We start from the raw sequence: 26,226 nt of genomic DNA, 5'->3' as shown, positions 1-26,226 counted from the left end.
CCCCAAAACCCCCAAAACCCAAAAACCCCAAAACCCTCAAAACCCCCAAAACCCCAAAACCGCAAAACCCCAAAAAACCCCAAAACCCCCAAAACCCCCAAAACCTCAAAATCCCAAAACCCAAAAACCCCAAAAACCGCAAAACCCCAAAAGGCTTAACCCCAAAACCCAAAAACCCCAAAACCTCCAAAATCCCAAAACCCCAAAACCTCAAAAACCACAAAACCCCAAAACCCCCAAAACCCCAAAAACCCTCAACCCCACAACCCCAAAAACCCCCAAAACCCCAAAACCCCAAAACTGAAAACCCTAAAAACCCCAAAACCCCCAAAACCCAAAAACCCCAAACCCCAAGAACCCCCAAAACTCCCAAAACCCAAAACCCCAAAACCTCAAAACCCCCAAAAACCCCAAAACCCCCAAAACCCTCAAAACCTCACAACCCAAAAACCCCAAAACCCCAAAAACCCCAAAACCTCAAAATCCCAAAACCTCAAAAACCGCAAAACCCCAAAAACCCCAAATCAAAATCTCAAAACCCCCAAAACCCAAAAACCCCAAAACCCCAAAACCCCAAAAACCCCAAAACCCCCAAAACCCCAAAAAACCCCCAAAACCCCAAAAACCCCAAAAACCCCAAACCCCAAAACCCTCAAAACCCCAAAACCCCAAAACCGCAAAACCGCAAAAACCCCCAAAACCCAAAAACCTCAAAATCCCAAAACCCAAAAACCTCAAAAACCGCAAAACCCCAAAAACCCAAAACCCCAAAAACCCCCAAAACCCCAAAAACCCCCAAAACCTCAAAATCCCAAAACCCAAAAACCTCAAAAACCACAAAACCCCAAAAACCCCCAAAACCCCAAAACCCCAAACCCCAAAATCCCAAAACCCCCAAAACCTCAAAAACCCCAAAAACCCCAAAACCCCCAAAAACCCCAAATCCCACTCACGTTCTTGAGGAAGTGCCGCGCCACGATTTCGGGGCTGAGCTGCCAGCTGACATTGTTCTTCATGCCAACCTCGAGCCGACAGCCCCGCAGGAACTTTAGGGTCTGCGGATTTGGGATTGGGGTCAGCAATGGGGCAGCAGTTGGGGGATTTGTGGGATTTTTGGGATTTGGGGTCGGGGGGTGTTGCTCACCTTCTCCCCGCTCTGCGTTTGGCGTTTGTCCAGCTTGTCCTGCTGCTGGAGCTGTGGGGAAAAAATATGGGATTTTGGGGGAAAATATGGGGGAAATATGGGGAAAATATGGGATTTAGGGGGAAATGGGAGAAAATATGGGATTTAGAAATGGGAGAAAATATGGGATTGAGGAGAAATGGGGGAAAATATGGGGGAAATATGGGATTGAGGGGGAAATGGGGAAATATGGGGGAAAATATTGGATTTAGGGAAATGGGGGGAAAATGTGGAAAATAAAAGGGATTTAGGGGAAATGAATATGGGATTTAAGGGGGAATGGGGGGGAAAAAGGAAAGGGGATTTAGGAAGCAAAAAGGAAAATGCAAAAATATGGGATTTAGGGAAAATATGGGAAAATATGGGATTTAGGGAAATAGGGAGAAATATGGGGAAAATGTGGGATTTAGGGAGAAATGGGGGAAATATGAAATATAGGATTTAGGGGAGAAATGGGAGGAAAATATGGGAGTCAGGGGTATAATGGGAAAAAATATGGGATTTAGGGGAAATGGGAATAAATATGGGGAAATATGGGATTAGGGAAATGGGGGAAAATATGGGAGTCAGGGGTATAATGGGGGAAAATGGGAAAAATGAGAAAAGATATGGGATTTAGGAAATGAAATCTTGGGAAAAATATGGGATTTAGGGGGAAATGGGGAAAATATGGGATTGAGGGGAATGGGGGAAATTTGGGGAAAATATAGGAAAATATGGGATTTAGGGGGAAATGAGGGGAAAATGGGAAAAATGGGAAAAATATGGGATTTAGGGGAGAAATGGAGGAAAAATGGGATTTAGGGGGGAAATGGGGGAAAATGGGATTGAGGAGGGAAAATGGGAAAATGGGATTTAAGAGGTGAAATAGGGGGAAAATGGGATTGAGAATGGAAAACAAAGGGAAAAATGGGATTCAAAAGGGAAAATGGGATTTAGAAAGAGAAATGGGGAAAAAACACAGATTGAGGAGAAGAAATAGGGAAAAACGGATTGAGGAGAAGTGGGAAAAATGGGAATTGAGGAGAGTAAATGAGGGGGAAATGGGCTGAGGAGGAGAAATGGGAAAAAGGGGAATTGAGGGGAAGAAATGGGGGAAAATGGATTGGAAAGGATAAATGGGAAAAACTGGGATTGAGAAAAAAATGGGGGAAAATTGGGGTAAAGTGGGAAAAATAGGATAGAGGAGGAAAAATGGGAAAAATGGAATTGGAATGGGAAAAATGGGGAAAATGGGGAAATGGAAAAAGGGGGTAAATGAGGAAAAAATGGGATTGAGGAGGGAAAATGGGGAAAAAAGGGATTTAAGAGGGTAAATGGGGGAACAATGGGATTTAGGACAGGAAATAGGGGGAAAATGGGGAAGAATCAGGGAAAAATGGAATTGAGGAGGGAAAATGGGGAAGAACTGGAGCTGAGGAGGGAAAATGGGATTGAGGGAGGGAAACGGGGGAAAAACTGGGATTTAGGAGGGAAAAAATGGGATTGAGGAGGAGAAATGGGGGAAAAACTGGGATTTAAGAAGGGAAATGGAAGCAAAAAATGGGATTTAAGAGGGAAAAAGGTGAAAAAATTGATTGAGAAGGATAAATGGGGAAAATGGATTGAGGACAAGTGGGAAAAATCTGGATTGAGGGGAATAAATGGGGAAAAATTGGGATTTAGGAGGGAGAACTGAGGAAAAAATGGGATTGAGGAGGAGAAATGGAGGAAAAATTGGGATTGAAAAGGGGAAATGGAGAGAAAAAATAGGATTTAAGAGGGGAAAAGGGGGAAAAACAGATTGAGAAGGATAAATGGGGAAAAATGGATTGAGGACAAGTGGGAAAAATCTGGATTGAGGCGAATAAATGGGGAAAAACTGGGGTTTAGGAGGGAGAACTGAGAAAAAAATGGGATTGAGGAGGAGAAATGGAGGAAAAACTGGGATTTAAGAGGGATTGAGGAGAATTTAAAAAATGGGATTGAGTGGAATAAATGGGGAAAAACTGGGATTTAAAAGGGGAAATGGAGGGAAAAATGGGATTTAAGAGGGAAAATGAGGGAAAAATGGCTTGAGAAGCATAAATGGAGAAAAGTGGATTGAGGAGAAGTGGGAAAAATCTGGATCGAGGAGGATAAATGGGGGGATAATGAGATTTAGGAGGGAGAACTGGGGAAAAAATGGGATTTAGGAGGAGAAATGGGAGAAAACTGGGATTTAAATGGAGAAATGGAGGGAAAAATGGATTGAGAAGGATAAATGGGGAAAAATAGGTTGAAGAGAAGTGGGAAAAATCTGGATTGAGGTGAATAAATGGGGAAAAACTGGGATTTAAAAGGGGAAATGGAGAGGAAAAAAGGGATTTAAGAGGGAAAAAGGGGGAAAAATGGCTTGAGAAGGATAAATGGGGGAAAATGGATTGAGGAGAAGTGGGAAAACAGGCTGGGAAGCTGCTCTGACCTTTTCCTGCTGGAACATTCGGATGTTTTCGGGGGAAGCATAGACAGCCAGGCCCTGGGGAAGGAGCTTGTTCCTCCCCAGCCGTTTGCTCACACTCACCACATCCCCACGGCTGCCCAGGTCTGCCAGGGAAAACAGGAAAAATCAGCTGGGAATGAGGGGAAATCAGAGAGAGCACTGTGGGGTGAGAGGTCAATCCTAGGGGGGTGAAATTCCATGAAATCTAACAGGAAATCCATGAAATCAAACAGGAATTCCATGAAATCAAACAGGAATTCAATTAAATCAAACAGAAATTCCATGGAATTGTTGGGTTTGGGGATCAAAAGTCAGCAGGGAATGTGGGAAAATCAGAGAGATCATAGCAGGGTAGGGGGGATCAGCCTAAGGGGTGAAATTGTGTGAAATTAGATGGAAATTCTGTGAAATCAAACAGAAATTCTGTGAAATCAAACAGGAATTCCATGGAATCAAACAGAAGTTCAATGAAATAAAACAGAAATTCTATGAGATCAAACAGAAATTCTATGAAATGTAACATAAATTCTGTAAAATCAAACAGAAATTCTATGAAATCAAACAGAAATTCCATGAAATTAAACAGAAATTCTGTAAAATAAAACAGAAATTCCATGAAAGGAAACACAAATTCTATGAAATCAAACAGAAATTCCACTAAATTAGACAGAAATTCCGTAAAATAAAACAGAAATTCCATGGAATCAAACAGAAATTCCACAAAATTGCTGGGTTTGGGGGGTGAAAAGTCAGCTGGGAATGTGGGGAAATCAGAGAGATCACAGTGGGGTGGGGAGTCAGCCTAAGGGGGTGAAATTATGTGAAATTCTGTAAAAAAAGGGAAAAAGAGGCCAGGAAAGGGCTGGGAATGTGGGAATTCCTGGGACAAAATGGGCCAGGAAAGAGCTGGGAATGTGGGAATTCCCGAGCTAAAATGGTCAGGAAAGGGCTGGGAATGCAGAATTCCTGGGGGAAAAAAAAGCCAGGAAAAGACTGGGAATGTGGGAATTCCTGAGCCAAAATGGGCCAGGAAAGAGCTGGGAATGTGGGAATTCCCTGGCCAAAAGACAGCTGGGAATGTGGGAATTCCTGGGACAAAATGGGCCAGGAAAGGGCTGGGAATGCAGAATTCCTGAGCTAAAATGGGCCAGGAAAGGGCTGGGAATGTGGGAATTCCTGAGCCAAAACAGGCCAGGAATGCAGAATTCCCAGGCCAGGAAAAACCTGTGAACACAGAATTCCCAGGATGTCACTCACCCTCCACAGCCCGGGTGAGCAGCAGCTCTGTGTTCCCATGGGGAGTGAGTTAAAACCAGGAAATATGGGATGGAAGGGGCTGGGAATGTGGGAATTCCTGGGGAAAAATGGGATGAGAGTGGCCAGGAAAGGGTTGGGAATGTGGGAATTCCTGAGCTAAAATGGGCCAGGAAAGGGCTGGGAATGTCAGAATTACTGAGCTAAAACAGGCCAGGAAAAGAGCTGGGAATGCAGGAATTCCTGGGGAAAAAATGGGATGAGAGTGGCCAGGAAAGAGCTGTGAATGTGGGAATTCCTGGGAAAAAACAGGCCAGGAAAGGGCTGGGAGTGTAGGAATTCCTGGGACAAAACAGGAAAAGGCTGGGAAAGCAATTCCCTGGCCAAAGAGGACTGGGAATGTGGGAATTCCTAAGCCAAAACGGGCCAGGAAAGTGCTGGGAATGCAGAATTCCTGGGACAAAATAGGCCAGGGAAGGGCTGGGAATGTGGGAATTCCTGGGCCAGGAAAGAGCTGGGAATTTGGGAATTCCTGGGCCAGGAAAGGACTGGGAATGCAGGAATTCCTGGGACAAAATGGGCCAGGAAAGGGCTGGGAATGTGGGAATTTCTGAGCTAAAATGGGCCAGGAAAAGCCTGGGAATGCATAATTCCTGGGCCAGGAAAGGGCTGGGAATGCTGGAGTTCCCATCTCACTCACCCTCCACGGCCCGGGTGAGCAGCAGCTCCATGTTGCCCCTGGGCAGGTGTTTGCTGTCCTGCAGCAGGCGGAACACGCGGTGACGGCGAGGGTGCAGCCGGGGGGGAGAGCCGGCGCGGCTGAGGGGCACCGGCCAGACCCGCTCCACTTGGACTGTGAGCTGGGGAAATAATGGGATAATAATGGGATAAATATGGGAGAAAAATGGGATCAGCATGGCTGAGGGGCACGGGCCAGACCCGCTCCACTTGGACTGTGAGCTGGGGAAATAATGGGATAAATATGGGACAATGAGAATTGGGATGGGCCAGACCCGCTCCACCTGCACCGTGAGCTGGGGAAAAACGGGATAAAAATGGGATAATAATGGGATCAGCATGGCTGAGGGGCATGGGCCAGACCCACTCCACCTGAACTGTGAGCTGGAAATATGGGATAAATATGGGATAATGGGAATTGGGACGGGCCAGACCCGCTCCACCTGGACTGTGAGCTGGGAATATGGGAGAAAAATGGGATTATAACGGGATAATAACGGGATAATGACGGGATCAGCATGGCTGAGGGGCATGGGCCAGACCCACTCCACCTGGACTGTGAGCTCGGAAACAGGAGAAAAATGGGATAAAAATGGGATGATAATGGGATAACGGGAATTGGGACGGGCCAGACCCGCTCCACCTGGACTGTGAGCTGGGAATATGGGAGAAAAATGGGATTATAACAGGATAAAAATGGGAATTGGGATGGGCCAGACCCACTCCACCTGCACCGTGAGCTGGGAAATAACGGGATAATAATGGGATTATAACGGGATAACAATGGGATCAGCATGGCTGAGGGGCATGGGCCAGACTCATTCCACCTGGACTGTGAGCTGGAAATATGGGATAAAAATGGGATAATGGGAACTGGGACAGGCCAGATCCATTCCACCTGCACCGTGAGTTGGGAATATGGGAGAAAAATGGGAGAAAAATGGGATAACAATGGGATAATAACGGGAATTGGGATTGGCCATGATCAGCCAGGATCTGGGATCAGGGCATTCCAGAAGGTTCCCGAGAGTTCCCGATGGAAATGGGGGCACTGGGTGGTCCAGGGGATGAGGTGGTGTTGAGCCCTGCACCTCCTGTGACCCCATAGCCCCCCAGACCCCATAGCCCCCCAGACCCTACAGCCCTCCCACTCTATCCCCACAGACCCCATAATTCCCCAGACCCTATAGCTCTCCCTCTATATCCCCACAGACCCCCTAATTCCCCAGACCCTATAGCCCTCACACTCTATCCCCCCAGACCCTACAGCTCTCACACTGTACCCCCACAGACCCCACAACTGCCCAGACCCTACAAACCCCCCCAGACCCCATAACTCTTCCATTACACCCCCCACACCCCATTACAGCCCTCACAGACCCCACAACCCCACAGACCCCCATAACCCTCCCATTATAGCCCCCGGACTCCACAAGCCCCCATAGATCCCATTATAGCCCCGCAGACCCCATAACCCCCCAGACCCCTAAATGCCCTCCCTATAACGGGGCAGGTTATGGGGTCAGGGAGGGCATGAGGTCTGTGGGGATACAGTGAGATTTATGTGGGGTTTATGTGGGGTTTATGTGGGGTTTATGTGGGGTTTATGTGGCGGTTATTATACGTGGGGTTTATGGGGTCTATAGGGTCTGGGGGTTATGACAAGGCGCTATAGGGTCTGCGGGCGGCTATAGCGGGGTGGGTTATAGGCTCTTGAGGGAAGGTTTAATGGGGCCGGTTTATGGGTTTACCGGCTTTATGGTATGCCGGTACCGAGACCCGGTACCCCCGGTTCTCCCGCTGCCCTCAACCGGCCACGGCTCAGGCTCACGGCCCGTCCCGCCGCCGCCGGTACCGAGCCCCGGTATTGACCGACAAACGCCCCTCAGCCCCAGTTCTCCCGCCATCCCCGGGTCCCTTGCCGTCACCCAGCCATGGCTCAGGCTCACGGCCCTGCTCAGCGCCCGGTACCGATCCCCGGTACCGATCCCCACACAACCCTCAGCCCCGGTATCCCCGGTTCCCCCTGCCTTCACCCGGCCATGGCTCAGGCTCAGTGCCCTGCTCAGCACCCGGTACCGATCCCCGGTTCCCCTGCCCTCACCCGGCCATGGCTCAGGCTCAGCACCCGGTACCGATCCCCGGTACCGATCCCCGGTTCCCCTGCCCTCACCCGGCCATGGCTCAGGCTCAGCGCCCTGCTCAGCATCCGGTACCGATCCCCGGTATCCCCGATCCCCACAGATCCCTCACCCGGCCATGGCTCAGGCTCAGCGCCCTGCTCAGCACTCGTCCCGCCGCCCCCGGGGCCAACATGGCGCCCCTCTCCCTCACGGCGCCAAGGACCCCTCACTGCCCGCACTGCGCCTGCGCAGCCTCCTCGGGCTGCCCCTGGCGCGCCTGCGCGGAACGCGAGCACCGGGGAAGGCGGCGGGGCGCAAGGACCCCACCGGGGGCTGCCCGCGGCGCGCCTGAGCGCGGTTCCCGTTAGGAGCCGCCGTGATGGAAACGGAGCGCTGAGAAACCTTCAACTTTATTAACTCTGAACCAAATAGTGCAACGAAACTGCCCAACAGGGCGAGGGAACCGGGAGCTCCCGGTAACGGCAAGGGGCACCGCCGGGAGCTCCCGGTAACGGCAAGGGGCACCGGCGGCCCTCTGTTCCCGGCGTGTCCGTCCCGGCAAGAGGCACAAGCGGAGATCCCCGCGGATTGTCGGTGTCACCTCCCCGGGGCTCCGGAGAGGGGCGTGCAGGTGCTGGTGGCACCGGGATGGTGACACCGGGAGGAGTGGCCGGTCACCTCAAGGGTGGCACCGGGAATGGCTCCTCAATGTCATCTCGACGGGGTCAGCGGGCACAGCTCCCTGTCACCGTGATGGTGACACTGGGAGCAGCTCCTTGTCACCTCAATAGTGACACCAGGAGCAGCTCCCTGTCACCTCAACAGTGGCACTAGGAGCAGCTCCAGGTGACCATGATGGTGACACCAGGAGCAGCTCCCTGTCACCATGACAGTCACACTAGCAGCAGCTCCCTGTCACCTCAACAGAGGCACCAGGAGCAGCTCCCGGTGACCGTGACAGTGACACCAGGAGCAGCTCCCTGTCACCATGATGGTGACACTAGGAGAAGCTCCAGGTGACCATGATGGTGACACAAGGAGCAGCTCCCTGTCACCTCAATGGTGGCACTAGGAGAAGCTCCAGGTGACTATGATGGTGACACTGGGCACAGCTCCCTGTCACCCTGATGGTGACACCAGGACCTGTTCCCTGTCACTGTGATGGTGACACCAGGAGCAGCTCCCTGTCACCTCAACAGTGGCACTAGGAGAAGCTCCGGATGACCATGATGGTGACACCAGGATCTGTTCCCTGTCACCGTGATGGTGACACTGGAACCTGTTCCCTGTCACTGTGATAGTGACACAAGGAGCAGCTCCCTGTCACTGTGACAGTCACACCAGGATGAGCTCCCTGTCACCTCAATGGTGACACCGGGATCTGCTCCCTATCACTGTGATGGTGACACTAGGAGCAGCTCCCTGTCACTGTGACAGTCACACCAGGAGCAGCTTCCTGTCACTTCAATGGTGGCACTAGGAGCAGCTCCAGGTGACCGTGATGGTGACACCGGGACCTATTCCCTGTCACTGTGACAATGACACAAGGAGCAGCTCTCTGTCACCTCAGTGGTGCCACCAGGAGCAGCTCCCTGTCACCATGATGGTGACACTAGGAGAAGCTCCAGGTGACCATGATGGTGACACCGGGACCTATTCCCTGTCACCGTGATGGTGACACCAGGATTTGCTCCCTGTCACCTCAATGGTGACACCAGGAGCAGCTCCCTGTCACTGTGACAGTCACACCAGGAGCAGCTTCCTGTCACCTCAATGGTGGCACTAGGAGAAGCTCCAGGTGACCGTGATGGTGACACCGGGAGCTGCTCCCTGTCACTGTGATGGTGACACCAGGAGCAGCTCCCAGTGACAGTGACACCAGGAGCAGCTCCAGGTCACCTCAATGGTGACACCAGGAGCAGCTCCCTGTCACCTCAATGGTGGCACTAGGAGAAGCTCCAAGTGACCATGATGGTGACACCGGGAGCAGCTCCCTGTCACCGTGACGGTGACACCAGGAGCAGCTCCCGGTGAGTGACAGTGACACCAGGAGCAGCTCCCGGTGACAGTGACGGTGACACCAGGCACAGGCAGCTTCAGGTGACGGTGACAGCATCCCCGGGCGCCGGGGCGGTGACATCTGTGGGACCAGAAGGTGTCACAGGGTGTCCCAAAAGCGTTCCCGGGGCAGAGAGCACTGCCAGCTGGGTGTCACCAGAATGGTGTCACCGGAACGGTGTCACCAGGACGGAATGGTGTCCCCAGGCTCACCAGGCAGGCTGAGGCAGGATGGGGTCCCCGAGGTGTCCCCAGAGGTGTCCCCAGCGCTGTCCCCAGGGCTCTGCGGGGTGCCAGGCTCTGCCAGGCTCGGGATGGAGCTGCAGCCGAGGGTTTCCTGCCCGGGGAGAGCGGGATGAGAGCTGCTGGGGACAGCGGGGACACTGGGGACACTGGGGACACCGGGACCGGACACAGGGACGGCAGGGGACAGAGGGGACAGAGGGGACAGAGGGGACAGGCCAGCTCACCGGGGGCTCCTCGGGAGGTCCAGGCAAGGCGTAACCCAAACGCACCAGCTCTGCTCCCACGTCCAGCCTCTGCGGGGACAGCGGGAATTGGGGACACCAGGGGACAGGGGACAATGGGGGGACAATGGGGGGTCAGCTGCCTGGGAGCTGGGATGGTGGGAATTGGGGCCAGGGGACAATGAGGGGACAGGGGACAGTGGGGGGGCCAGGGGACAATGGGGGGTCACCTGCCTGGGAGCAGGGATGGTGAGAACTGGGGACAAGGGACAGCAGGGGACAGTGAGGGGTCACCTGCCTGGGAGCAGCGATGGTGAGAATTGGGGACAGGGGACAGCAGGGGGACAGGGGACAGTGGGGGGTCACCTGCCTGGGAGCAGCGATGGTGAGAATTGGGGACAGGGGACAGCAGGGGGACAGGGGACAGTGGGGGGTCACCTGCCTGGGAGCAGGGAATGCTGGGAACTGGGGACAGGGGACAGCTGGAGACCCATCTGGCCATGGAGCTGGGAATGAGGTGAGGGGACAATGGGGGCTCAGGGGACAATGGGAATGGGACCATGAGACAACGGGTGCTCAGGGAGCCCCAGGAATTGGGGTGAGGGGACAACGGGTGGCTTAGGGGACACCGGGAATGGGGCCAGGGGACAGCGGGTGCTCAGGGAGTCCCAGGAATGTGGCATGGGGACACTGGGGGCTCAGGGGACACTGGGAATGGGGCCAGGGCACAGTGGGTGGCTCAGGGGCCACCGGGAATGGGATGAGGGGACAATGGGGGCTGAGGGGACAGTGGGGACTCAGGGGACACTGAGAACGGGGCCAGGGGACACTGGGGACACCAGGAACGGGGCCAGGGGACAACAGGTGGCTCAGGGGACACCGGGAATGGGGGTGAGGGGACAACGGGTGGCTCAGGGGACACCAGGAACAGGCCCAGGGGACACTGGGGACACCAGGAACGGGGCCAGGGGACACTGGGGGCTCAGGGGACACCAGGAATGGGGCCAGGGGACAATGGGTGGCTCAGAGGGCACCAGGAATGGGGGTGAGGGGACAACGGGGGACTCAGGGGACATCAGGAACTGGGCCAGGGAACAATTGGGGGCTGAGGGGGCACCAGGAATGTGGCCAGGGGACACTGGGGACTCAGGGGACACCAGGCAGGGGCTCAGGGGACACTGGGGCCACCAGGCAGGGGCTCAGGGGACATGGGGCCACACCTGTCCCTGGAGCTCGGTGAAGAGCTGCACGCTGGGCCGGGCGCAGACACCAGCCTGGCAGTAGCTGGAGATGCGAGCGAGGAGTGGAGTCCATTGGGCACAGTGAGTGAGGCGATCGAACTCGTCCAGGGCTGCCTCCTGCCACTCGCCACCTGGGGACAGCGGGGACACCGGGATGGGTGACACCATGGCTGGGTGACACAGCAGGGACAGCAGGATGGGTGACACTGGGCTGGGTGACACAGCAGGGACAGCAGGGACACTGGGCACAGTGAGTGAGGCGATGGAACTCGTCCAGAGCTGCCTCCTGCCACTCACCGCCTGGGGACAGGGACAGGGACAGCGGGGACACCATGATGGGTGACACCGAGGGGACAGCAGGGCTGGGTGACACAACGGCTGGGTGACACTGGGCTGGCTGACACCGCAGGGGACAGCAGGGTGGGTGACACAACGGCTGGGTGACACTGCGGGGACAGTGGGGACACCGGGGATGGGTGACACTGGGGGGCGACAGGGCCACACCCCATTCAGGTGACACGGGGGTGACAGGACTATCCCCTGCTCAGGTGACACCAGGGGGGACAGGGCCGTGTCCCAGCCTCTGCTCAGGTGTCACAGGAGGGGACAGGGCTGTGTCTCAGCCCCACTCAGGTGACATCAGGGGACAGGGCCATTTGCCATCCCCACCCCAGGTGACATCAGGGGACAGGGCCGTGTGTCACCCCCGCTCACCGTTGGGGACAATCCCGGCCAGGCTGCACTCGATGGCCTGGAAGGGCAGGCTGAGGAAGTCACTCCTGGAAGGACACGGGATGGGGACGTCATCCCGGGAATGTCCCCTGTCCCTCATCCTAGAATGTCCCCCTGTCCCTTAACCCGGGAATGTCACCTCCCATCCCTCATCCCAGAATGTCCCCCTGTTCCTTATTCCAGAATGTCCCCTGTCCCTCGTCTCAGGAATGTCCCCCTGTCCCTCATCCCAGAATGTCCCTCCTGTCCCTCATCCCAGAATGTCCCTCCTGTCCCTTAACCTAGGAATGTCCCCATGTCCCCCATCCCAGAATGTCCCCCTGTCCCCCATCCCAGAATGTCCCCTGTCCCTTATCCTGGGAATGTCCCCTCTGTCCCTTATCCCAGACTGTCCCCTGTCCCTCATCCCAGAGTGTCCCACCGCAGTGCCCGCAGAGCCTCGGGCGGCGCCTCGCCGTTGTCCCCAAAGTCCACGTAGTAGAGGTCCAGGTGGCCATTGTCCAGTGTCCCCAACACCCGCGCTCGGTACCACTCGCCATCGTCCAGGTACGGAGCTGCCACGATGGCCCCGGGCTGCAGGGACGGGGGTGGCACCTGGGGACAGAGGGACAGTCAGGGGGACACTGCTGGACAGGAGGGGACAGTGCTGGACAGGAGGGGACAGTGCTGGGACATGGAGGGACACGGGATGGGGAGGGACACAGGGTGGGGGACAGTGAGGGGGGACAGGGGGACAGTGCTGGACAGGAGGGGACAGTGCTGGGACATGGGGGGACAGGGGATGGGGGACTGTGAGGGGGGATGGGGGGACTCACAGGGGACACAGATGGACACAGAGGTGACACACAGGTGACACAGTGACTCACAGGGGGGCTGCTCTGGTAGAACTGTCCCACCTCAGCTGTCAGTTTGTCCAGCTGCAGGGACACAGATGGACACAGGGGGGACACAGGAGGACATGGGGGGTACACAGGTGACATGAGGGGACACACAGAGGTGACACACAGGTGACACAGTGACTCACAGGAGGGCTGATCTGATAGAAGTGTCCCATCTCAGCTGTCAGTTTGTCCAACTGGAGGGACATGGGGGGACATGGAAGGGACACAGATGGACACAGGAAGGACACAGGAGGGACACAGGGGGTACAGAGGTGACACAGGTGACACACAGATATACACACAGGTGACACAGGTGACATAGAGGTGACACACAGGTGACACACAGGTGACACAGGGACTCACAGGAGGACTGTTCTGGTAGAACTGTCCCATCTCGGCGGTCAGTTTGTCCAGCTGCAGGGACATGGATGGACACAGGAGGACACAGATGGACACAGGAGGACATAGATGGACACAAGTGACACACAGGGGACACAGGTGACACACAGGTGACACACAGGTGACACACAGGTGACACACAGGTGACACAGGGACTCACAGGAGGACTGTTCTGGTAGAAGTGCCCCATCTCAGCGGTCAGTTTGTCCAGCTGCAGGGACACGGATGGACACAGGGGGGACACAGGAGGTACAGAGGTGACATGAGGTGACACAGATGGACACACAGGTGACACAGGTGACACACAGGTGACACAAAGGTGACTCACAGAGGGACTGCTCTGGTAGAACTGCCCCATCTCGGTGGTCAGCTTGTCCAGCTGCAGGTCCATGGATGGACACAGGGGGGACATTGGGGGTACACAGGTGACACAGGTGACACACAGGGGGACACAGATGGACACAGATGGACACACAGATGGACACAGGTGACACAGAGGTGACACAGTGACTCACAGGGGGGCTGCTCTGGTAGAAGTGCCCCATCGTGGCGGTCAGTTTGTCCAGCTGCAGGGACATGGATGGACACAGGAGGGATAAAGAAGGACACAGGAGGACACAGGGGGGACACATATGGACACAGATGGACACAGAGGATACAGAGGTGACACAGATGGACACAGGTGACACACAGGTGACACAAAGGTGACTCACAGGGGGACTGCTCTGGTAGAACTGTCCCATCTCGGCGGTCAGTTTGTCCAGCTGCAGGGACACGGATGGACACAGGGGGGACACAGATGGACACAGATGGACACAGATGGACACAGATGGACACGGATGACACAATGGGTAGACAGATGGACACACAGGTGACACAGGTGACACACAGGTGACACACAGGTGACATGAGGTGACACACAGTGACTCACAGAGGGACTGCTCTGGTAGAACTGCCCCATCTCAGTGGTCAGTTTGTCCAGCTGCAGGGACATGGATGGACACAGGAGGGATAAAGAAGGACACAGGAGGTACAGAGGGTACAGAGGTGACACAGATGGACACACAGGTGACACACAGGTGACACACAGTGACTCACAGGAGGGCTGCTCTGGTAGAACTGTCCCATCTCGGCGGTCAGTTTGTCCAGCTGCAGGCTGCGGCTGCCCAGCAGCTGCACCCAGAAGTGCTGTGGGTTCTCAGCCGCTGACACGTACACCTCCAGGTGCTCGTCAGCCGGGAAACTGAAATCCGGGCTGGGCACTGCGGGGAGTGGGGAACCAGGAATCAACCCAAATCACAGAAATCAACCCAAAATCACAGAAAAACAACCCAAAATCACCCCAAAATCCCAGAAAATTACCCCGAAATCACAGAAAATCAACCAAAATCCCAGAAAATCAACCCGAAATCAACCCAAAATCACAGAAATCAACCCAAAATCACAGAAATCAACCCGAAATCAACCCAAAATCACAGAAATCAACCCAAGATCACAGAAATCAACCCAAAATAACCCCAAAATCACAGAAAATCACCCCAAAATCACAGAAAATCAACCCAAAATCACCATGAAATCAACCAAAAATCACCACGAAATCACAGAAATCAACCCGAAATCACCATGAAATCCCATAAAATAACCTCAAAATCCCAGAAAATCAACCCAAAATCACAGAAATCAACACAAAATCACAGAAAATCAACATGAAATCACAGAAATCAACCCAAAATTATCATGAAATCCCAGAAAATCAACCCAAATCCCAGAAAATCAACCCAAAATCACAGAAAATGAACCCAAAATCACAGAAAATGAACCCAAAATTATAATGAAATCCCAGAAAATCAACCAAAATCCCAGGAAATCAACTGAAAATCACCACGAAATCCCAGAAAATCAACCCAAAATCCCAGAAAATCAACCCAAAATCACCACAAAATAAAAAAAAATCACCTCAAAATCCCATAAAATTACCCCAAAATAACTCTGAAATCACCCCCAAATCACCATGAAATCCCTGAAAATCACTACAAAATCCCAGAAAACTACCCCAAAATCCTACAAAACCCCACAGAATCTCCACAAAATTACCCCAAAATCACCACAAAATTACCACAAAAATCACCCCAAAGTCCCAAAAAATCCTGCTGGGAAAGGCATGGGATAGGGGGAAACCCTGAAATCCCACAAAATCCCACTGGGAAAGGTATAGGATGGCAGGAAACCACAAAATCACCACAAAATCCCATGAAATCACCCCAAAATCACCCCAAAATACCTCTGGGAAAGGCACAGGATGGAGGGAAAAAACCCAAAATCCTTCTAGGAAAAGCAGAGGAAGGAAAAAAAAACCCCAAAATCCTTCCAGGAAAAGCACAGGGTGGAGAAAAAAACCCAAAATCCTTCCAGGAAAAACACAGGAAGGGAAAAAAAACCCAAAATCCCTCTGGGAAAAGCACGGGAAGGAAAAAAACCCCAAAATCCTTCCAGGAAAAGCACAGGAAGGAAAACAAAACCTAAAATCCCACTGGGAAAAGCACAGGAAGGGAAAAAACCCAAAATCCTTCCAGGAAAACCACAAGAAGGAAAAAAGAAAAACCCAAAATCCCACTGGGAAAAGCACAGGAAGGAAAAAAACCCCATAATCCTTCCAGGAAAAGCACAGGAAGGAAAAAACCCCAAAATCCCAGTGGGAAAAGCACAGGAATTAACAAAAACCCCCAAAATCATTCCAGGAAAAACACAGGATGGAAAAAACCCCAAATTCACTCTGAGAAAAGCATCGCAGAATGGAGAGAATCCCAAAAATCCTTCTCCTCTCACGCCACAGATCCCGGGAAATCCATCCCCACCCGGAATTCCCAACAGGGAACGATCCCAACAGGGATGATCCCAATGGGAATGATCATAATGGGAATGATCATAATGGGAACGATCCCAATAGGAATGATCCCAACAATAATGATCCCAACAGGAACGATCCTAATGGGAACGATCATAATGGGAATGATCCAAACAGGAATTATCCCAATGGGAATGATCCAAATAGGGATGATCAGAACAGTAATGATCCCAATGGGAACGATCCCAATGGGAATGATTCCTGACAGGAATGATCCCAATGGGAATGATCCCAATGGGAATGATCATAATGGAAATGATCCCAACGGGAACGATCGGAACAGTAATGATCCCAATGGGAATGATCCCAACGGGAATGATCCCAACAGGAATGATCCCAATGGGAATGATCCCAACAGGAACGATCCCAACGGGAAAGATCCCAATGGGAATAATCCCAATACGAATGATCCCAACAGCAATGATCCCAACGGGAATGATCCCAATGGGGATGATCCCACACGGAATTCCCAACAGGAATGATCCCAATGCTACTCTCACCCTCAAATTTCGGCACCGGCGGCTCTTCATTCCCATCCTCCAGATCCTCATTCCCGATTTCCAGATCATCATTTCCATCCTCCAGATCATCATTCCCGATTTCCAGGTCATCATTCCTGAATTTCAGGTCGTCATTCCTGATTTCCCAGTTGTCATTTCTGGTTTCCAAGTCGTCATTCCCGATTTCCAGGTTGTTATTCCCAACTTTCAGATCATCATTTCTGATTTCCAGCTTCCTCTCCCATCTCCCTGCTGGTGTTCCCAGGTCAGAAATTTGCCCCGGGATGATTCCAGGGTCGGGAATTCTCTCTGGAATGATTCCAGGGTCGGGAATTTGCCCCAGGACGGCTCCCAGTGGCCACTCGGTGTCCCAGGACTCGTGGCCCAGCCCCGCCGGCTCCCGGCGGCTGCCCAGCGGCTGTTTGCGGGGACAGCGGGCAGCAGCAGCCTGGGCGAGATCCCTGCGGAACGCCGAGTCCTCCGAGAGCTTCTCCAGGATCAGCTTCTGCAACGGGAATGGGATTGGGGATTTGGGAAGGGGAATTGGGGTTTGGGGATGGGATTTGAGAATGGGAATTGGGAATGGAATAAGAATGGAAATTGGGAATGGGAATTGGGAAGGGGAAATAGGAATGGGAATTGGGAACGGGAATTGGGAATTGGGATTTGGGAATTGGGATTTGGGAATTGGGAAGGGGAATTGGGAATGGAATGGGATTGGGAATGGGATTGGATTTGGGAACGGAATGGGATTGGGATGGGATTTGGGGATAGAAATTGGGATGGGATTTGGGAATGGAAAATGGGAATGGAAATTGGGAATGGGAATGGAATGGGATTTGGTATTTGGGAAGGGGAATTGGGAATGGAAATTGGGAATGGGATTTGGGAATGGAATGAGAAGAGAAATTGGGAATGGGAATGGGATGGAATGAGAATTGGGAGGGGAATGGAAATTGGGAATGGGAATGGGAATGGGATAGGGAATGGGATGGGATTTGGGAACGGAATGGGATTGGGATGGGATTTGGGGATAGAAATTGGGATGGGATTTGGGAATAGAAAATGGGAATGGAAATTGGGAATGGAAATTCGGAAAGGAAAGTTGGAATGGGAATTGGGATGGAATTTGGGAATGGAAATTGGGAATGGAAATTGGGAATGGGATTTGGGAATGGGAATTGGGAATGAGGAATGGAAAGAGATTTGGGAATGGGAATTGGGAATGGAATGGGATTTGGGAATGGAAATTGGGAATGGGAATGGGAATGGGAATGGGAATTGGGAATGGGAATGGGATGGGATTTGGTATTTGGGAAGGGAATTGGGAATGGAAATTGGGATTTGGGAATGGAATGAGTAGGGAAATTGGGAATGGAAATGGGATGGAATGGGAATTGGGATGGGAATTGGGAATGGGATTTGGGATGGAATTTGGGAATGGGATGGGATGGGATTTGGGAATGGAAATTGGGAATGGGAATGGGATTTGGGATTTGGGATTGGGAATGGGATTTGGGAATGGGAATGGGAATTGGGAATGGGGAATGGAAATTGGAAATGGGAATTGGGAATGGAATGGGATTGCGATGGGAATTGGGATGAGATGGGGATGGGATAGGAATAGGGACAGGGATAGGAATGGGATGGGATGGGATGGGATGGGATGGGATTGGGATGGGATGGGATAGGATGGGATGAGATGGGGATGGCAATGGGGATGAGGTTGGAATGGGATGGGAATGTGAAGGAACCAGAGGGGTTAAAGCAACTCTGGAGAGCATTAATCCCAAAGGGATAAAGAGAGATCCCAGGGAAAGAAGCTGTGGGGTGGGGAGAGGGGATTGGAGGAGGATTTGGGGTGAATCCCAAAGGGAAATGAGGCCTGGGGGGAATGGGAGGGTTTTTGGGTGGGAAGGGATGTCCTGGAGGGATCCTGGGCAGATTTGGGAATATCCCAAAGGAATCCCTAGAAAATTTGGGAATATCCCAGAGAAATCCCAGGGAAAGGAAGCAAGGAACGATCAGGGAGAAGGGATTTGGGGAGGATTTGGGACAAATCCCAAAGGGAAATGAGGCCTGGGGGAAGAGATAGTGTGGGGGATGCAGGGGTGGAATCTCAGGAAGATTTGGAAATATCCCGCAGGAATCCCATGAAGATTTGGGAATTTCCCACAGGAATCCCAAGGAAACAAGACCAGGTTTCCCAGGTTGGTTTCCCAGATTTCCGTTTTCCCAGGTTGATCTCCCAGGCTGGTTTCCCACATTTCCCAGGTTGGTTTCCCAGGCTGGTTTCCCAGATTTCCCAGATTTCCCAAGTTGGTTTCCCACATTTCCCAGGTTGGTTTCCCACAATTCCCACATTTCCCAGGTTGGTTTCACGGGTTGGTTTCCCAGATTTCCCACATTTCGCAGGTTGGTTTCCCACAATTCCCACATTTCCCAGGTTGGTTTCACGGGTTGGTTTCCCAGATTTCCCACATTTCCCAGGTTGGTTTCCCAGGCTGGTTTCCCAAGTTGGTTTCCCAGATTTCCCAGGTTTCCCAGGCTGGTTTCCCACATTTCCCAGGTTGGTTTCTCACATTTCCTAGATTTCCCAGGTTGGTTTCCCAGGCTGGTTTCCCACATTTCCCAGATTTCCCAGATTCCCCAAATTCCCAGCTGACCTTGGCAGCCTCCACCTCGCTCCGTGTCCCCTGCACTCGGATGACCCTCAGCGGGGCCAGGCTGCCCTCGGGCTCGTGGCCACAATCCACTCGTGCCCCGGAGCTCCGGCAGATCCCACGGACCGTCTCCCCGCCCCGGCCTGCGGGATTCGGGAATGTGCTGGGGAAATCCTGGGATTTGGGATGTTCTGGGGAAATCCCGGGATTTGGGAATGTTCTAGAGAGATCCCAGGATTCCAGAATGTTCTGGGGAAATCCTGGGATTTGGGGATGTTCTGGGGAAATCCCGGGATTCTGGAATGTTCTGGGGAAATCCCGGGATTTGGGGATGTTCTGGAGATATTCTGGGATTTTGGATGGCCCGGAGGGGATTTGGGGATGTCCTGGAGGGGATTTGGGGATGTTCTGGGGAAATCCCGGGATTTGGGAATGTTCCACAGAAATCCCAGGATATGGGATGGCCCGGAGGGGATTTGGGAATGTTCTGGGGAAATCCCAGGATTTCGGAATGCTCCAGGGAAATCCTGGGATTTGGGAATGTTCTAGAGAGATCCCGGGATTCAGGAATGTTCTGGGGAAATCCTGAAATATGGGAATGTTCTGGGGAAATCTTGGGATTCGGGAATGTTCTAGAGAAATCCTGGGATTCGGGAATGTTCTGGGGAAATCCCAGGATTCAGGAATGTTCTGGAGAAATCCTGGGATTTGGGATGTCCCAGAGGGGATTTGGGAATGTTCTGGAGAGATCCTGGGATTTGGGATGTCCCAGAGGGATCCTGGGATGTGGGGATGTCCTGGAGGGGATTTGGAATGTTCTGGAGAGATCCTGGGATTTGGGGATGTCCCCCAGGAGAGAAACACCCAAAATAACCCCAAAATCCCACAAAATCATCCCAAAATCCTGCTGGGAAAGGCAGGGGATTTGGGAATATCCCAGAGAGATCCTAGGGATTTAGGAATGTTGTGGAGGGATTCCTGAGATTTGGGGATGTCTCAGAGAAATCCCAGGGATTTGGGGATGTCCCCTGGGAAAGGCAGAGGAGGGAGAGAAACACCCAAAATCACCCCAAAAGCTCTCCCAGGATTTGGGATTCCCCCCAGGATTTGGGGTTTTCTCACCAGGATTTGGGATTTCCCCCCAGGATTTGGGGTTTTCCCCAAGATTTGGGATTCCCCCCAGGATTTGGGGTTTTCTCCCCATGATTTGGGATTCCCCCCAAGATTTGGCGTTTTCCCCCAGGATTTGGGATTCCCCCCCCAGAATTTGGGGTTTTCCCCCCAGAATTTGGGATTTCTCCCCCAGGATTTGGGATTCCCTGAGGATTTGGTGATTCCCCCCAGGATTTGGTGATTCCCCCCAGGGATTTGGGGTTTTCTCACCAGGATTTGGGATTTCCCCCCAAGATTTGGGGTCTCCCATGGGGTACAGATTTGGGGATTTCCCCCAGGATTTGGGGTTTTCTCCCCAGGATTTGGGGTTCCCCCAGGATTTGGGGTTCCCTACCGATGATCCTGCCCACAGCCCTGTTGGGCACTGTCAGCTCCTCACACACAGAGACACTGGGATTGGGGCTCCCCTCAGGATTTGGGATTCCCCCCAGGATTTGGGGTTTTCTCCCCAGGATTTGGGATTCTCCCCAGGATTTGAGGTTTCCCCTCAGGATTTGGGATTCCCCCCAGGATTTGGGATTCCCTACCAATGATCCTGCCCACGGCCCGGCTGGGCACCCTCAGCTCCACACAGACTGGGATTGGGGGTTCCCAGAGGATTTGGGGTTTCCCATGGGATACAGAAGGTTTCCTCTCAGGATTAGGGGTTCCCCTGAGGATTTGGGGTTCCCTACCAATGATCTTGCCCACGGCCCGGCTGGGCACCCTCAGCTCCTTACACACAAACACACTGGGATTAGGGATTTCCCTGAGGATTTAGGATTCCCCCCAGGATTTGAGGTTTCTCCCCAGGATTTGGGATTTCCCTGAGGATTTGGGTTTCCCCTGAGGATTTGGGGTTCCCCATTACCAATGATCCTGCCCATGGCCCGGCTGGGCACCCTCAGCTCCTTGCACACAGACACACTGGGATTGGGGTTTCCCCTCAGGATTTGGGATTCCCCCCAGGATTAGGGGTTCCCCCCAGGATTTGGGATTTTCCCCCAGGATTTGGGGTTCCCTCCCCGGAATTTTGGGTTTCCCCTGAGGATTTGGGGTTCTGTACCAATGATCCTGCCCACAGCCCGGCTGGGCACCCTCAGCTGCACACAGACTGGGATTGAGGCTCCCCTCAGGATTTGGGGTTCCCCCCAGGATTTGGGATTCCCCCCAGGATTTGGGGTTCCCCTGAGGATTTGGGGTGCCCCATTACCGATGATCCTGCCCACGGCGCGGCTGGGCACCCTCAGCTCCTCGCTCACGGGTGCGCTGGCGGCAGCGATGCGCAGCACTGCAGCTCTGGCTCTGCACACCTGGCCTGGCGAGCCTGAGATCTGCACCAGCAGCTGAGCTTCGGCCTCAGCCTCCTCCTCCTCCTGCACCTCGATCTGAGCGCCTGTCTCCTGCCTCAGCTGAGACAGAGGGGAATATCAGCATTCCCAGTGATCCCAGTGCTCCCAGTAACCCTCATACCCATCAAGCTGAGCGCCTGTCTCCTGCCTCAGCTGGGGAGAAAGAGATCCCAGTGCTCCCAGTGATCCCAGTGCTCCCAGTAACCCTCATCCCCATCGATCTGAGCTCCTGTCTCCTGCCTCAGCTGGGGAACAGGGGATATCAGCATTCCCAGTGCTCCCAGTATGCCCAGTAACCCCTCCCAGTCCATCCAGGCTCCTGTCTCCTGCCTCAGCTGTGGAGATTCCAGCATTCCCAGTGCTCCCAGTGCTCCCAGCTCCCCATTCCCAGTGCTCCCAGTTCCCCCAGTACACGCACCTCGTTGATTCCAGCATTCCCAGTGCTCCCAGTTCCCCATTCCCAGTGCTCCCAGTTCCCCCAGTACATGCACCTCGTTGATTCCAGCATTCCCAGTGCTCCCAGTTCCCCATTCCCAGTGCTCCCAGTTCCCCCAGAACATGCACCTCGTTGATTCCAGCATTCCCAGTGCTCCCAGTGCTCTCAGTTGCCCATTCCCAGTGCTCCCAGTGCTCCCAGTTGCCCATTCCCAGTGCCCCCAGTGCTCCCAGTTCCCCCAGCACACACCTGGTTGATGGTGGCTCCCCGGCGGCCGATCAGAGCCTTCAGGGCACTCCGAGGCACTCTCACCCCGACCTCCAGCCCCTCATCGGCCACGAAGGTCCCTGGTGCCTCTGCGGGGACAGGGGGACACGGCTGGGACCCCAACGGGCACTGGGAGGCACTGGGAGGGACTGGGAGGGACTGGGAGCCCCAGCAGGGGGGTTACAATAGGGATATAGGGAATTCCTAATGGGGAAAGGGACTCCAGTTGCCTCCCCCTCCCCATAGGGTCCTCAGAAGGTCCCCAAAGGGTTCCCAAACGGTGCCTAAAGGGTTCCTAAAGGGTTCCCAAAAGGGTCCCCAAAGAGTTCCTAAAGGGTCTCTAAAGGGTTTCTAAAGGGTCCCTAAAGGATCCCCAAAGTGTTCCCAGAAGATCCCCAAAGGGTCCCTAAAATGTTCCCAAAGGGTTCCCAAAAGATCCCCAAAGGGTTCCTAAAGGATCCCTAAAATGTCCCCAAAGGGTTCCTAAACGGTTCCCTAAAAAGTATCCAAATGGTTCCCAAAGGGTCCCAAAGGATTCCCAAAATGTCCCCAAAGTGTTCCCAAAGGATTCCCAAATGGTTCCCAAAGGGTCTCTAAAGGGTTCCTAAAGGGTTCCCAAAAGGTCCCCAAAAGGTTCCCAAAGGGTTCCCAAAAGATTCCCAAAGGGTCCCCCAAAGAGTCCCTAAAGAGTTCCCAAAAGGTTCCCAAAAGGTCCCTAAAGGGTTCCTAAAGGGTCTCCAAAGGGTCTCTAAAGGGTCCCTAAAGTGTTCCCAAAGGATCCCCAAAAGGTTCCCCAAGGGTTCCCAAAATGTCCCCAAAGGGTCCCTAAAGGTTTCCTAAAGGGTTCCCTAAAAATTCCCTAAGTGGTCCCTAAAGGGTCCCTAAAATGTCCCCAAAGGGTTCCCAAAAGATCCCCAAAGTGTTCCTAAAATGTCCCCAAAGGTTCTCTAAAGGGTTCCCAAAGGGTCCCCAAAGGGTTCCCAAAGAGTCCCTAAAGAGTTCCTAAAGGGTTCCCAAAAGATCCCCAAAATGTCCCCAAAGGGTTCCTAAAGGGTTCCTAAAGGGTTCCCAAAGAGTCCCTAAAGAGTCCCTAAAGAGTTCCTAAAGAGTTCCTAGAGGGTTCCCAAAAGAACCCCAAAATGTCCCCAAAGTGTTCCTAAAGGGTTCCTAAAGGGTTCCCTAAAAATTCCCTAAGTGGTCCCTAAAGGGTCCCTAAAATGTCCCCAAAGGGTTCCCAAAAGATCCCCAAAGTGTTCCTAAAATGTCCCCAAAGGCTCTCTAAAGGGTTCCCAAAGGGTCCCTAAAGGGTCCCCAAAGGGTTCCCAAAGAGTCCCTAAAGAGTTCCTAAAGGGTTCCCAAAAGATCCCCAAAATGTCCCCAAAGGGTTCCTAAAGGATTCCTAAAGGGTTGCCTAAAAAGTCCCTAAAGGATTCTTAAATGGTTCCCAAGGGGTTCCTAAAGGGTCCCCAAAATGTCCCCAAAGGGTCCCCAAAGGGGGGGTTCCCTAAAAAAATCCCTAAAGGGCTCCTAAATGGTTCCCAAAGGATCCCCAAAGTGTCCCTAAAGGGTTCCTAAAGGATTCCCAAAGGTCCCCGAAAGATTCCCAAAGGGTCCCCTAAAAAGTCCCCAATGGTTCTTAACGGGTTCCCAAAAGGTCCCTAAAGGGTCCCCAAAAGATCCTCAATGTGTTCCCAAGGGATTCCCAAAAGGTCCCCAAAAGGTACCCAAAGGGTCCCTAAAGGGTTCCCAAAGGGTTCCCAAAAGACCTCCAAAGGGTTCCCAAATGGTTCCCAGTGTTCCTAAAGGGTTCCTAAAGGGTTCCCTAAAAAGTCCCTAAAGGGTCCCTAAAATGTCCCTAAAGGGTTCCTGAAGGGTCTGCAAAGGGTCCCTAAATGATTCCCAAAGGGTTCCCAAAAGATCCCCAAAGGGTTCCTAAAGGGTCCCTAAAATGTCCCCAAAGGGTCCCTAAAAAGCACCCAAAGGATTCCTAAATGGTTCCCAAAGGGAACCGGGGCTCTCCCGGTGTACCGAGATGATCCCGGGGCTCTCCCGGTGCACCGAGCGGGGATCCGGCCCGGTGAGGACCCGCACCCACCTCGGCTCTCCCGGTAGCGCCGGTAGAGGATGTAGAGCACGGTGGCGGCGGCGGGGACGCCCAGCAGCAGGGCGGCTTTCTGCAGGCTGCTCAGGCTGTGCGCGGAGCCGCGGCTCGCCATGGCCGGCTGCGGGCGGGAGTTACCGGGAGTTACCGGAGAGTTACCGGGGATTACCGGAGGGTTACCGGAGAGTCCCCAGGAGCTCCCGGTGCGGCCCGGCCGCGCTGTGCACACACCTCAGGAGCCCTCCCGCCGCTCCCGCTCGGCTCCCGCCGCCCGCACCCTCACGGAGGGCTCAACACCGGACCCACCGGTGCAGGCCCCGGGCCCGGTGCACCTGCAGCGCAGCCCCCTGGCCGCTGCCGCCGCGTCCCCCGGGTGTGTCACGGTACCTGCAGGTGCTGGCACGGCCGCCCGGCCCCGGTTCAGCCCCGGTTCAGCCCCGGTTCAGCCCCGGCTCGGCCAGGCCTGCTCCCGGTTCGGGCCCAGCGCGGTTCGGTGCCACCAGCGCCTCCCGCGCCCCGCAGCTGGCCCCGCCCCCTGCCGAGCTCCACCAATCACAACGCGGCTCCTCCCCTTCCCACCAATCCCAGCGCAGCTTCGCGCCGCCGCGGCCCAATCACAGCCCGAGGAGAGGCGGCCAATCACGGCGGGACCTCCCACAGGGGAGGCGGGATCTAATGGGAATAAAGCGGCCAATCAGCGGCGGGAGATAGAGGCTGACCAATCAGAGAGCGGAGGGGCGGAGAAGGCCCGCCTCCCAGTTTGACTGACAGGTATAACAGCCTATAGCAGCTCGAGGCGCTGCGCGGGGCGGTGCCCCAGTGCCACCCGCTGTCCCCGCGTGTCGCCGGGACGGAGCGCGCGGAGTCGCCGTGACCAAAAACGCCTTTATTCCGCTCAAACCGAGCCGCGGCCGCTCCGCCACTGACCCTCCCGGCACCCGGGGGGTGGGGACTGTGGGACAGCCCAGGGAGAGCCCGCGGGTGACAGGGACAGTGGGGACCCAGGGGTGACAGAGCACCCACGGGTGACAGGGACAATGAGCATCCACGGGTGACAGGGACAAAGGGCACCCACGGGTGACAGGGACAGTGGGCACCCAGGGGTGACAAAGCACCCAGGGATGACAGAGCCTCGCCAGGTGACCCCGTGGGTGACAGGTCCCCTCCAGGTGCCTCGGCGGGAGCAGCCCCAGGTGTCCCCAGGTACCGCGGGGGTCCCGGTGGTCCCGGGGCTCAGCGCGGTCAGGGGCGGTCCCGGCGGTTCCAGTGGATTCAGGGGTGGTTCCGGTGATTCCGGTAATCCCGGTGGTCCC

At 54.0% G+C, this 26,226-nt stretch overlaps 2 protein-coding genes and 1 long non-coding RNA gene across 10 annotated transcripts in view; all 3 read right to left on the bottom strand.

Annotated features, from left to right (window-relative positions):
* LOC146421023 (large ribosomal subunit protein bL9m-like) overlaps positions 1 to 8,003 on the bottom strand; it is a 9,898-nt gene extending 1,895 nt beyond the window's left edge. For 2 of the 5 annotated variants that reach the window (XM_085047796.1, XM_085047797.1), the window contains exons 1-6: positions 7,879 to 7,997; positions 7,673 to 7,730; positions 5,599 to 5,758; positions 3,627 to 3,748; positions 1,145 to 1,195; positions 954 to 1,055 (exon numbers count right to left, since the gene is read on the bottom strand). In XM_085047796.1, the coding sequence (XP_084903922.1) occupies positions 954 to 1,055; positions 1,145 to 1,195; positions 3,627 to 3,748; positions 5,599 to 5,758; positions 7,673 to 7,730; positions 7,879 to 7,952 (567 nt within the window). In that variant the 5' untranslated portion in view covers positions 7,953 to 7,997. Of the gene's footprint in view, positions 1 to 953; positions 1,056 to 1,144; positions 1,196 to 3,626; positions 3,749 to 5,598; positions 5,759 to 7,672; positions 7,731 to 7,809 lie in introns of all 5 variants that reach the window. The other 3 variants (XM_085047793.1, XM_085047795.1, XM_085047798.1) reach the window with 3 other exon arrangements.
* Positions 5,866 to 6,498, bottom strand: LOC146421024 (uncharacterized). The gene is made up of 3 exons (XR_014848861.1): positions 6,365 to 6,498; positions 6,009 to 6,187; positions 5,866 to 5,920 (listed from the first exon to the last, which is right to left on the bottom strand). It is a non-coding gene; the product is annotated as an uncharacterized LOC146421024 (long non-coding RNA).
* A 148-nt stretch (positions 8,004 to 8,151) lies between the features above and the next one.
* LOC146421022 (tudor and KH domain-containing protein-like) lies at positions 8,152 to 25,443 on the bottom strand. 4 transcript variants are annotated; one of them, XM_085047790.1, is made up of 15 exons: positions 25,301 to 25,443; positions 24,908 to 25,034; positions 22,795 to 22,901; positions 21,971 to 22,169; positions 19,609 to 19,748; positions 16,943 to 17,447; positions 14,636 to 14,799; positions 12,679 to 12,851; positions 12,240 to 12,304; positions 11,505 to 11,656; positions 10,288 to 10,356; positions 10,031 to 10,154; positions 8,917 to 9,899; positions 8,577 to 8,814; positions 8,152 to 8,542 (listed from the first exon to the last, which is right to left on the bottom strand). In XM_085047790.1, exons 2-13 carry the CDS (start codon positions 25,026 to 25,028, stop codon positions 9,856 to 9,858), a joined length of 1,863 nt encoding a protein of 620 aa, XP_084903916.1. In that variant the 5' UTR covers positions 25,029 to 25,034; positions 25,301 to 25,443; the 3' UTR covers positions 8,152 to 8,542; positions 8,577 to 8,814; positions 8,917 to 9,855. The 4 variants fall into 4 exon arrangements, with proteins under 4 accessions (XP_084903916.1, XP_084903917.1, XP_084903914.1 ...); XM_085047791.1 differs by lacking the exon at positions 8,577 to 8,814 and having other exon boundaries at positions 8,152 to 8,576; positions 8,883 to 8,950; positions 9,773 to 9,899; XM_085047788.1 differs by lacking the exon at positions 8,577 to 8,814 and having other exon boundaries at positions 8,152 to 8,576; positions 8,883 to 9,899.
* Positions 25,444 to 26,226: the final 783 nt, after the last annotated feature.

Source organism: Lichenostomus cassidix, unplaced genomic scaffold (assembly GCF_008360975.1).
Source record: "Lichenostomus cassidix isolate B80296 unplaced genomic scaffold, HeHo_3.0 HiC_scaffold_851, whole genome shotgun sequence".
Classification (NCBI taxonomy): Eukaryota; Metazoa; Chordata; class Aves; order Passeriformes; family Meliphagidae; genus Lichenostomus; species Lichenostomus cassidix.
The sequence above is the reverse complement of the archived record's forward strand: the minus strand, read 5'-3'. Positions and strand labels throughout refer to the sequence as shown.